Source organism: Populus nigra, chromosome 1 (assembly GCF_951802175.1).
Source record: "Populus nigra chromosome 1, ddPopNigr1.1, whole genome shotgun sequence".
In the NCBI taxonomy this organism is placed as follows: Eukaryota; Viridiplantae; Streptophyta; class Magnoliopsida; order Malpighiales; family Salicaceae; genus Populus; species Populus nigra.
This window is the reverse complement of record NC_084852.1, coordinates 50,419,699-50,430,916: the sequence shown is the minus strand read 5'-3', so window position 1 is coordinate 50,430,916 and position 11,218 is coordinate 50,419,699. Positions and strand designations below refer to the sequence as shown.

The window sequence follows — 11,218 nt, the reverse complement described above, 5'->3', positions numbered from 1 at the left end:
TGAATAACAGGAAATAAAATGGAATTTGAGAATCTCCAGGTAAAACAAATGTTTTGGTATTTGACATTGCAGGACGAAAAAAAACCATAAGTTGGATTTGTGGCTGTTCAAGTTGTGAGCAGGAGTAAGGGGGTTTGAATGCTGGAATACAAAGCCCACCTTCTCTTCTACATCACAAACACATTACATCACAAACACATTATGTTGCATTATAAAATTTGAGAACAGCAGCAGCATAATGAAAAGAGGGAAATAAGCAAAATCCAGGAGTCGAGAATTTTCAACCTCAGCATCATTCTAAGCTATCAAACAGGAATTCCTAGTTCTGAAATCTTCATGATCCGCTTGTCAAGTACAGCCCTTTGCTGCTTCAAAAGGGAGGTCATAGAAGCAACCTAATCAATATAAGATAGAGAACCTTCAACATGGTTATCAATCAGGTGAACATACAAACACCATCAAAAGATAGAATTATCAAATGAGAATTGTCAAGACTTGCCTCAGCTCGAAGTTTCAAAGCATCCCTGCCAGGAATTTCTCGTAGTCCATCCATCAAATCTAATGCAAAATCACAAAAACTAGAATCAAACATAAGGAAATTTTTTAAAATGTGATGAATATTGGACTTGATGACTTAATCTTCGCTAATTAGTTGATGCTTGATGGATAACAAGCAACTCACGAAGGTCATGAGTGCCCCATGCTTCAACTTGAAAAATCAACGTTTTCCTGCTATCATTTTAAATATAGCTAATCTCTGACAGCCAACAGGTCACGACCATAGGAGATTTTTCCTATCTTTCACCATGACAATTCAGTGGAAAAATCTCATTACCGAACACATACCCATCACTTATAAAACTGAAAAGAATGCCCCAAGGACTGGTCACAGTTCTCAACTCTATGACATAACAAAGAAAAATGAGAAAGTCTTTGGCATCCAGACCTGCAGTTTTGGTTTCAACCTTGTAAACTGATTTAGCAAGACGCTGAATTTGAATCCCAGTATCCCTACAGATATAAGCATTGAATAAACAACCCTGAGATAACTAATGAAAGTATGGCAGCATATAAGAGATCACAAAGTCACATTACAGGAGCTCAGTGTGGCCATTTTTCATTTCTTTTTCAGCAAGAGATGCCCTTTCAAGCAGTTTTCTGCTTTCCTTCTTCATTAAATCAACAGAAAAGCTGAATTCTTTTACATTCTTCTCTGCTCTTAGAAATTGTGCCTGCACATGTACAGACAGATGACAACATATCCGAGACATGAGAAGCAACCTTTAAGTTTTAATTGGAATACATAACCTAGGATCTCAGGGTTTTTATTTTACATGGTAACCAAGTTAAAATGAAGTGGGTAAATACCTCCTCACTTCGAAACCGACCCAATGTATTCCGAAACAAAAACCTTCTTGGCCCTGCACAAAACTCCTCAAATGTCAGCTCATATTATGGTGCAGTAGCCAGTAGGGAACAAAATATATGCTTTATATTATATGATTGTAAAGGATGATCAAGCGAAAGCAAAAGCAAGCACTATAATTTTTGTGGCAGTAATAGGATCGTTTGAATTGAAGTGTACGAACCAGTCTTGAATGAGCTATATATATGTCTCCTTAAGTTAAATGAATAAATTGCTATAAGTTTTTTTTTTTCCAAAAAAAAAAATTTCCTTTTATTATCAAAGAGTTGGGTGAAATCAACACTTAGATTATGCAGTTTCTAATATAGAATGAAGCCCAGGATGTGAAATGGCTTCCACTAGGACTATCCCTGATTTTGGCACATAGGATGATCTATATATTATATAGTAGTGGGAGATTATGGGACAAAGACACAAGATCATCATTTTCTTTGGTAAAAATATTTTGAGGGGCTGCAAGAAGATGGAAAAATAAAAAAGGACTGAATGTGATTCAGGTTGCGTGTATTTAGGATTCTAAAAGGTATTAAAAGAAGGTAGAGAGAGCTAAAAGAAAGGAAGGCATACATTAAACTCTGCCTGCTAGTTATTATGAAAAAAAAAAGGAGAAACAAGATTGAGTAGGATAGGTAGAGGAGTGGAAAAGAAGAGGAGACCTCGCATGAGGAAGAGTCCGGCAGTGAGAGTAAGTCCAATGGCAGCAGCTGGGTGGTCCTTGGCAGTGAGCAACTCCTCTGAGAATAACAAAATTAAGTAGAAAGCATATTGATTTAAGAGAGATAGTGTTTGTTGTGCTAAATAAAGTGTCATTATGAACAAAAAAGAAGAGGGAACCTTTAACTTTGGAGAAGAAAGTATTTTCGTAAGAGTTGAACTTTGAAATGGCTTCTGGTACATGGTCCTGCAAAGCAATGTCAATCATCAATCTACTAAGCATATGATGGGAATTATTTTCTTTATTTAGGAAGACGAATAATCGGAAGTGATTAATTAATAAATGTAGTTAAAAGAAGAAAAGAAAAGGGAGGATAAACGTAGATTAGAATATATGATAATGGTTTGTAAATAAAAGAAGGAATTGCCTGAAAGGAGCGAAGATGGGAAGAAGAGGATTGTTGGAAGGAAAGAGCGGAGCGAATTGCAGAATCCTTAGATTCCTTGACAGTTCGCTGCAGATCCTCCATTACTTCCCAGCTGCTACTATTACGACTACTACTACTACTACTATTATTACTATCATCTCCTTCCTCACCCATCCCTCTTCTTTCTCTTCCGATCAAACCTTAAGCTGTCTGCCTGCGCTCTCTCCCTCTCTCTCAGTCGATCCTCCAGCCTCTGTGACGCGGTCGCACTCGTAAAAATGAGACGATGGATGGATGGGGTGGGTGGGTCAGTAGGGACTGATAAAGCATGAAGCCCAATAATAGGAGAAAGCCCAACCCAAGCCCATTCCGCCACAACACAGCTAACCTGAAGAGTGAAGATTATAATTATAATAACAATAAATGTTGCTGTCTTTGTTTTGCTGTTATGCAAGATCAGGAAAGGATGTTAGTAACTGTAACATACATGCATAGATAGATAGATCCAAAGAAAGCAGACGAAATTTAAAAAAAAAAAAAAAAAAAACCAAAGGAAGAAGAAGATAGATAGATGCCCATGAAGCTTAAGGCTAAGGCGCCTTTTCTCCTTCCCCTTCTTCTTCTTGTTGCGATTCATCAATTTGATATCTATTATCAAATCATTTTCTATTTTGTATGAGAGGACGAGACAGAGATGTTGTTTTGTAGCGGCGGCGGCGGCGGCGGATGTTGTACTGCCGCTCATCTCCTCAAACACTGGTTTCAGAGTTGGCTTCGCGATTACGACTCTCTCCAACATTTGGCCCTAATTCTCATTTACATTCAGGTATTTCTTCTTCCAATAATTATAACTTACAAAAAAATAAAACAACAACTCATTATCATTTTCTCTCCTCTAAATCTTTCTTCTTCTTATTTATTTCAATCCCAATTTACTGATTAATTTATTATGTATGTAGATTGGTTGCTCATTGATTGGATCCCTTGGAGCTTTGTACAACGGCGTCTTGCTCATTAATTTGGCTATCTCTTTGTTCGCCCTCGTTGCCATTGAGAGCAGCAGTCAGCGCCTTGGACGCACCTACGCTGTCCTCCTTTTTTCCTCCCTTCTCATCGACATTGCCTGGTTCATCCTCTTCTCTCGCCCCATCTGGTACCTCCTTTCCTTTCTCACCTCACTTTTCTATTCTACTCTAGTTTTACTTCACCTGGTGTTTAAACAAGCAGCTTGGCCATTACATAATTTCTTTTCCATTTTTCCCCCTTACAAATTAGTACTCTGTTGCTGACACACACGCGCGCGCATTCCTGTTCATAACTATCTTCTCAGTTACTTAAAGGGGATCAACCCCCTATCCGTTTCTTCCTTTGAGGCTGATTGCCCAACAATAATGGCGATCTAACAAGGAACCGAGCAACATCTACTTAATTTTATTTTATTTTCTTTTCTTTTCTTTTTTCTTTTTATGGTTTTCTATTTTAGGATTATTATAATTAATTAAGGACTGCATGGGGGAGATTCTTCCTTTTGTAACATGTGTATTAATTGAAAGCATTATCTGTTTGTGCCTTATGTATGCAGGGACATTTCCTCAGACGACCGTGGAATGTTCTTCGTCTTTTCAGTGAAACTCACTTTGGCAATGCAAATCATTGGTTTTATAGTGAGGTTGTCATCCTCATTGTTATGGATTCAGATCTACAGATTGGGCGTTCCTTATATAGATAGTTTGGCTCCTCAAGAAGCTGATTTTGATTTAAGAAGTAGTTTTCTCAGTCCAACAACTCCTGCTGCTGTAGCTAGACAATGCTCGGATTCCGATGTTGTTTTAGGGGGTTCCATTTATGATCCAGCTTATTACTCATCTCTCTTTGAAGACGGACAAGACAACAAATGTCTCCGGGGGGTAAGCTATACCTTATTCGTATATCATTCTTTACTTATTTAACTTACCATTGATGGCTTTGATATCTTCACTTCCAACTGCTATATAAGCTCGCTTTCATCATGTTTTTCTTTTAATCTTGCATAATGCTTTTTTATGACGTAAATGACTTGCCCATAGACATTTTATGCCTGATTTTGGTTCAAGTGGAAGGGAGGAAATTGCTGGAGGAATAAGGCAGGAAGGAAACGATGGCTCTTTTAATCCACTTTTTTGGATGCAAGTGCATTGATGGAAGGAAGGGAGAGGGTAACTTTTTCTTTTCTTTTCCCTGCATTATGATAGCCATTCCATCCAAATTTGGAAGGGTTAATATGTTGTCTTGAATGTATTAGTGACTCGGCTGAGTATAGTTGTGAATAATTTAGGAAAGCATTGAAAATAGAGTTCAAATACTACTGCATCTCTAATGCACATGTAAAAGTATTTAATGCCACATGTGATTGGTTTTAGTTGAAAGAAGAATATGTTATTAGGAGGAAGAGAATAAATGATCGCAGCGTGATGGAGAAGGCATCCTTCAAGGGAATAGAAAGGTGAACTTAAGAATAGGGTTCACTAGTCACACAGGCTCCTAAAAGCTCCTAAGGGCGTTTCATATAGAGGCTATTGAAATGCATATAGGGCAATGTAGAAAAAGATGATTTTGCATCCTCTCACTGCTATGTAACATAAAATATTTATTTGGAGACAAAGCCATTCTATGACATCATAACCATATTGAGAACCACCATGTGAATTGAAAGCTTAACCTGGGAGGACTCCTTTTCTTTCCAGATAAATTGACCAAAGGGAAGCAGGGATCCAGGGCCTGAGCTATGTGAAGAACAAAAAAATAATGAGAAAAATAGCTAGACCACTCCAATGACCGAACCCCACTGTAACACCTCAAAGAAAGAGTCCTGGAATTTCTTACTGTTTGAAATTTTGTGCTTTTACATCCATTTTCTTTCTTTCTTTCTTTCTTTTCAACTCTTATAGTCCTTTTGTCTTGTACATTGTAAGGAATGAAAAATTGTATCTGAATTTGCATGGTTTTTTTATTTAATTATAGGATCAAAATTATGGCATTTGTGACAATGGATCTACTTCTAGTGCTGAAGCTTCTCAGGTGAAGGTGACCATACGCAGAGCTTTTCAAGCTGCAGATGTAAGTATAAGGAAGTTCATCTTATATTATGTTTACTTAGAGTCAAATTACTGCCCTTAAGGATTATGTAGTAATTTTGGCAAGAAATTTAATAGAATCCTATCAAATTTCTTCGAAGAGGGCATCTGCATCAGAACTTTTAACTGGATGACAACGTAATGTAATCTGGTGTCTGGGAAATGTCATGCAATACTTTGCTGGAGTGTACTGCCTTTAGTTTGTTAGGCTGCAATCCTGTTTAGAATGCCTTGCTTCTTAAATTGTCTATGGAAAGAAGAATTTAGGCTACATCTGCCTTAGCAACCAGAAGTCTAGAGTTTTCTGATTTCATTGTCAGTTTCATCTTGATTTATGGTTCTAATTGCTTTATATATATATATATATATATATATATATATTTGAGCTCTTGGAAGTTTTATTTTATTTTATTTTACATGTACATTTAGCTATCGCAATGGACTTGTGGAGGTGAGGTTTTTTAGTATTTAGCATTCCAAGTTCTTATATCTATAGTATATTGCACATTCTGAGAAATTTGTTTAGGCTTTTGTCAACAAATTTTCCCCTGTTTCTTCTCTAGAGTAGAAAAAAAATCTGGTCTAAGCCAGTCAATAGTCCTCTTCGATCCATTCCCGGCTGGATGGTAGAATCCAAGGGAGGGCCTGGGGGAAGTCAGGGTACCTTATTTAACTGTCAGATGTTTAGGCTGATTCAACATTGGCCCCTTTCACACCTATATATTCTGCTTACTTTTGTCCCTTCTGTATATATTTTGCTTGCATCAGTGACATGATTCAAATATATTATTCACCAGAAGTGTTGATTGGGTGGATGGCTTATAATGGATGCAAGTTTAGGTGTGGTCAAAAGGAGATATTTGTAGAGTTTTATTATACTACTAAACGGCAATGATGTATATTTGATAGGCCAACTCATGCTCTGGCTTTGCTTGCTGTGGGCCTGTGCTGCTGCATGCGCCCAAGTGTTAAGAATAAATATTTTTTCCGCACTAATTAGAGCTTCATGGGTTTTCTATGTCATATAGGCAATTCGTAGCTTAACACCACTTACGGGTCATTCATGCAACACATTTTCTGAGTTGGGTCAACTCATTTCACATAAGAAAGTTATTATACCGTTATGATCCTCTGAAGTGGCCAATCCCAATACTCAAAACTCATGGTCTTATGCTGAAGATGGTTTTTAAGTTGTCGGCTTTGCCTTTGTAGTTGTTTTCGTGATTGAACTACCAGTTTTCAATTCCTTATCCCGTGCTGCTTGGATTGTTAAATAACAGTCTAATGGTATGCTATTTTGTGTTGGTTCTGACTAGTTTTAGGCTTTGCAGGAGGAGAGTGCAACAGGCAAGCCTCAAACTGTTTGAATCGCGTTACAGATTTGGGAAGATTATGGCTTCATATTCATTCCCCATACTAATTTTTTTCAAAATTAAAAGAATTCCCTTGAGCTGGGGCATGCGGCTATTTTTATGCTGGGGTGATACCTGTACAGCTTTTTATTCCAGCCATTTCTTCTCGAGAGGATAGGTGCCAATCCCAAAGTTCAGAAGACCACAAGATGAGCTTCTTCTGTGAGGGGCACAAAGACAGATTTGCTTCCTGAGGAGCAGTTTCTGGGAGAGTATGGATTTGGCACTGGGGTTGTCCTAAGGTCCTGACAAGGATTTAGGTCTTCCACGAGGTAAGGGGTGCCGTTTTGCATGAGGCGAGCGAGGAGGATCTGGGTGTTCAAATTCGCAGGGTCATCTTATTGGATTATTATCGGTTAGCTCATCTCAAGGTGTTCAATTTTTGGAGACACTAGTTTTCATTAACATTATATAAAAATTCATTACTCAGAGTTGGAATCGATTTGAGGGTTCGTCAACTCTCATTCAGGATTGGAGATAATCTATGTAGATGTTTTCTCGGCTTCAGCGATCACAGACAGTGTATATGTCCGCGCATGTGCGTGTTTAAAATGAGTTAATTTATGCCAACAAATAAATGCTGTGTGTAATATGATTTTAAAATTTTAATTTAAGATAAAAGGCTGAAAGTTGTCCTCTCCTGCACATAAAAAGTTCGTTGGTTTAGTAATAAGAACTTGAGACTAAAAAATTTGTTTTTTCTGTGATTTTAAGTTTGAATCTTGTAATTGCTTATATGATGATCACCGGAAGTTTATATAATTATTAATTTTATGGTCTGTAAAATTAGTCGAGGTGCACGCAAACTGGTCCGAATAACTACGGTAAACTAAAAAAAAATCAAGTATTAATGATTTTAACAATTTAATCTTCTAAATGTTATTTATTTTCTCAAAAAAAAAAAGTTATCACCACCACTGAATATTAGTTATTTAGTCGTTTTTTTTAAATAAAATAAAATAAAAAATCAGAGTGAGTCCATGTGCCCCATATCCACTGATTCCAACCAAGTTATTTTTATCATTACTCACGTCGACACTACACGGATCAGGCTAGAAGGATTCAATTCATTAAAAGAATTAGTACAGGGACCAAATCCATAAGCTTGGAAGAGCAAGAGGATGAATCGTGCTATTAACCGCGCCGTATTAAATGACTGAGATTGTCTGGTCCTCTCCTGGTCTGTGGAGCATGGCAATGACAAATTGGCAAATGACAATCTAAGGTGGCTCTTCTCCTTCTCCTTCTCCTTACTCTTATTTTTTCTTCTGTCATCCCCTCAGAGTCAAAACGAAATACATATATTGATTGATTCTTCTCTTCACCTCACCAAATTTTACCATTCAACAATAAAGAATTAATTTTGGGTACAAATCGCTAATCTTTCTTTGATTCTCTCATTCATACATGAATGTAATATAATGTGTTGTGTGTTTGCGTGTCAAAGTCGACCACTTCCATGTTTTGAAAGTTCGTTATGTTGTTGGGTCAATACTATGTACATAATATTTTGTGTTCCTTCTTCATGCTCGATCTTTCCAGATCCTTGTGCTGCCTCGTAAATTTGCGGGCTTCTTATAAATCCTCCCTCTTACCGGCCTTTTTTTATTTTATTTTTTTTCCCTCATAGAACCTTTGCTCATAAAAAAAACAAACTATCATTTCTTCTTGAAGAGGAGGAGGAGGAGGAATACAGACCACGTGTGATTTTGGTGTTTTTCTTGTTTGGTTGGTTGGAGATTTCTGAGTTTTCCTTTGATTTTTCATTGGTAAGGAGATCTCTTTAATAATCTCCTTTTTGTTTGACTTGTTTGCTTTGTGGGGATCTTGTCCCAACAATTTTGTTTTCAAAGATGAACCCTTTATCTTCTAATTTCAAATTTTTTAATGGGTTCTTTCAAACTTTTCATTTGGCAGAGATTAGTTTTATAACCAGTGTTTTGTAGATCTTGAAATTTGTACTTTGGTTTTGCTAAACCATGAGCTTTATCCTAAGAATGAATAATGTCATATGGTGGTGTTTCTGTATTACATCTGTGCGTCCCTGAAAGATTTTTTTTTTTTCATTTAATTTGTCCTGTGAAAATGGGCTACTGATTTGGTTGCTTGCTTGTGCATAGCTTTACTTGCATTTGATTTATTGCTTTGGTTGTGGCAGAGACATTAAGAGAAGGTTGTGGTTATTGGTGAAGGAGGGAGATTAAAAAAAAATGGAGGAAGCAATGGCTGCACGGTACTGGTGCCATATGTGCTCTCAAATGGTGAATCCCGTCATGGAAGTTGAGATCAAATGCCCTTTTTGCCAAAGTGGGTTCATTGAAGAAATGAGTAGTAGCACAGGGGATACTCAGGTTCCTGATTCTGAATTTGGATCTGATCGTGCCCTCTCACTTTGGGCTCCAATCTTGCTTGGCATGATGGGAAATTCTCGTCGCCGTAGAAGGCTTAGAAGGATGGAGTATGAAGAAGGTGAGGATGACAATGATGATGGTGAAGCAAACCTTGGAGGAGAGACTGAATTTGAGCATGAAATTGAATCATTCATAAGGAGGAGGAGGAGGAGCAGAAGAAGTTCAGCTACAATACTGCAATTACTTCAAGGAATTCGTGCTGGAATTTTGGCATCAGAATCTGAGAACTCAGAAGGAGATAGGGATGGGGAGAGGGACAGGGACCGGGACAGGGACAGAGAGCGTGTCATTTTGATCAATCCTTTTAATCAAAATATTATTGTTCAGGGTTCTTATGATTCAAACAATGATGAAAACCAGAATCAAAATCCAATTGGGTCATTCGGTGATTATTTCATTGGACCTGGCTTGGATTTGTTATTGCAGCACTTGGCAGATAATGATCCCAATAGATATGGAACTCTGCCAGCTCAAAAGGAAGCCGTTGAAGCATTGCCTACTGTGATCATCAAGGAGCCTTTGCAGTGTTCAGTGTGCTTGGATGATTTTGAGATTGGCTCCAAGGCAAGGGAAATGCCATGTAAGCACAAGTTTCATAGTGGCTGTATATTGCCATGGCTGGAGCTTCATAGTTCCTGTCCAGTTTGCAGGCATCAGTTGCCTGCTGATGAGTCCAAGCTTGATTCTGAGAGAGCTAGAAATAGCAGTGATCGGAGGGAGTTTGAGAATACTAATAGTGAAAGTAATATTAGTCATGGAATTAGTGTTGAAGAGGGAGACAGGGAAGAAAGAAGTGGAAATGGGAGAAGTTTTTCCTTTCCATGGCCTTTCAATAGCTTGTTTTCATCTTCATCGGGTTCGCAATCTGGTGGAAACCATCCATCCTCTCCAGCGAATGCACCTGGAAGCACTTCTCAAACAGATGAGAATTGAATATATTTTCTGAACTTGCCATATTAGCTTCTTGCTCTCCATGTTACTTGAAGCCTTTGCTTATGTACATAGCATCTTACTGAAGGTTGGATCTCGGAAGAACAAATTGTGTTTCAATCTCTCTGGTTTTTGTAGATTTTTGCCTTCATGAAAATCTTTATTTTTCTGCTGTTTCACTTGTGTAATTATTTCGAAAACTATTTTGAATGGCTCAATAGCAGCGTTGGTTTTCTTTCCCCGGTGAGTGAATGGACTAACTTGAATGACATAGTGTTATTGATTTCTTTAGCCCAGTCAATGAATGGCTCAAGTGCACTGTTATTTGTTAATGGCTCTAGTGGAGTTTCTTTCTTCTTGTTTGAAAATGGTAGTAATCAATAAGAAGGGAGCCATATGATATACAACGGGCTCTTTGTAGATAGTCTTTGTTTGTGTAAAAAGCCGTGCAGGTGCTTTTGACATTTTCGTATCAAAAGCATCAATATGATCCTTTTCGGCAGCACCGCGTCCTAAAGGCATAAATAACCAAACGGAGCCAAAGCTTTTTGAAAATAGGCCATGACTTGGTCACATGAACTACAAACTGCAAGGCGTGTTGGTTTTCCCAATCATGTTGAACTTGACGAAATAGAAAACAATTTCTCTTTTGAGCTTTAAAATAAAAAGGGGTGTGACTTGATGAAGGTTTTTAAATACATTATGTATCAGTTCAAGCTAAGCATTGTCTGAGTTGATTTGCCAGGTACATGATGAAAAAATCAAAGGGGTGGATTATCAGGCTGGAAAGATCTGGCCGAGACAAGGAGATGGTCCACCACTTCAATTACACGCTGGAACCCGT

At 37.8% G+C, this 11,218-nt stretch overlaps 3 protein-coding genes across 11 annotated transcripts; 2 read left to right on the top strand and 1 right to left on the bottom strand.

The window, feature by feature from the left end:
- Window positions 1-40: 40 nt before the first annotated feature.
- LOC133704222 (RGS1-HXK1-interacting protein 1) lies at window positions 41-2,815 on the bottom strand. Of its 2 annotated transcripts, none has more exons than XM_062129107.1 (8): window positions 2,509-2,815; window positions 2,261-2,327; window positions 2,083-2,160; window positions 1,369-1,421; window positions 1,096-1,232; window positions 947-1,011; window positions 500-558; window positions 41-365 (listed from the first exon to the last, which is right to left on the bottom strand). In XM_062129107.1, exons 1-8 carry the CDS (start codon window positions 2,680-2,682, stop codon window positions 306-308), a joined length of 693 nt encoding a protein of 230 aa, XP_061985091.1. In that variant the 5' UTR covers window positions 2,683-2,815; the 3' UTR covers window positions 41-305. The 2 variants fall into 2 exon arrangements, with proteins under 2 accessions (XP_061985091.1, XP_061985017.1); XM_062129033.1 differs by having other exon boundaries at window positions 41-395; window positions 2,509-2,814.
- A 118-nt stretch (window positions 2,816-2,933) lies between these two features.
- LOC133703945 (uncharacterized) lies at window positions 2,934-7,611 on the top strand. 6 transcript variants are annotated; one of them, XR_009843992.1, is made up of 6 exons: window positions 2,934-3,334; window positions 3,468-3,661; window positions 4,091-4,415; window positions 4,602-4,703; window positions 5,509-5,604; window positions 6,953-6,977. XR_009843992.1 is itself a non-coding variant. In XM_062128729.1 (5 exons), exons 1-5 carry the CDS (start codon window positions 3,203-3,205, stop codon window positions 6,986-6,988), a joined length of 792 nt encoding a protein of 263 aa, XP_061984713.1. In that variant the 5' UTR covers window positions 2,934-3,202; the 3' UTR covers window positions 6,989-7,611. The 6 variants fall into 6 exon arrangements, 2 of the variants coding, with proteins under 2 accessions (XP_061984713.1, XP_061984763.1); XR_009844007.1 differs by having other exon boundaries at window positions 4,575-4,703; XR_009844003.1 differs by lacking the exon at window positions 6,953-6,977 and adding an exon at window positions 5,232-5,334.
- A 488-nt stretch (window positions 7,612-8,099) lies between these two features.
- On the top strand, window positions 8,100-10,613 carry LOC133703556 (E3 ubiquitin-protein ligase SIRP1-like). Of its 3 annotated transcripts, XM_062128299.1 has the most exons (3): window positions 8,178-8,258; window positions 8,708-8,802; window positions 9,192-10,613. In XM_062128299.1, exon 3 carries the CDS (start codon window positions 9,244-9,246, stop codon window positions 10,375-10,377), a length of 1,134 nt encoding a protein of 377 aa, XP_061984283.1. In that variant the 5' UTR covers window positions 8,178-8,258; window positions 8,708-8,802; window positions 9,192-9,243; the 3' UTR covers window positions 10,378-10,613. The 3 variants fall into 3 exon arrangements, with proteins under 3 accessions (XP_061984178.1, XP_061984283.1, XP_061984232.1); XM_062128194.1 differs by lacking the exon at window positions 8,708-8,802 and having other exon boundaries at window positions 8,100-8,258; XM_062128248.1 differs by lacking the exon at window positions 8,708-8,802 and having other exon boundaries at window positions 8,203-8,400.
- The last annotated feature ends 605 nt before the right edge of the window (window positions 10,614-11,218 follow it).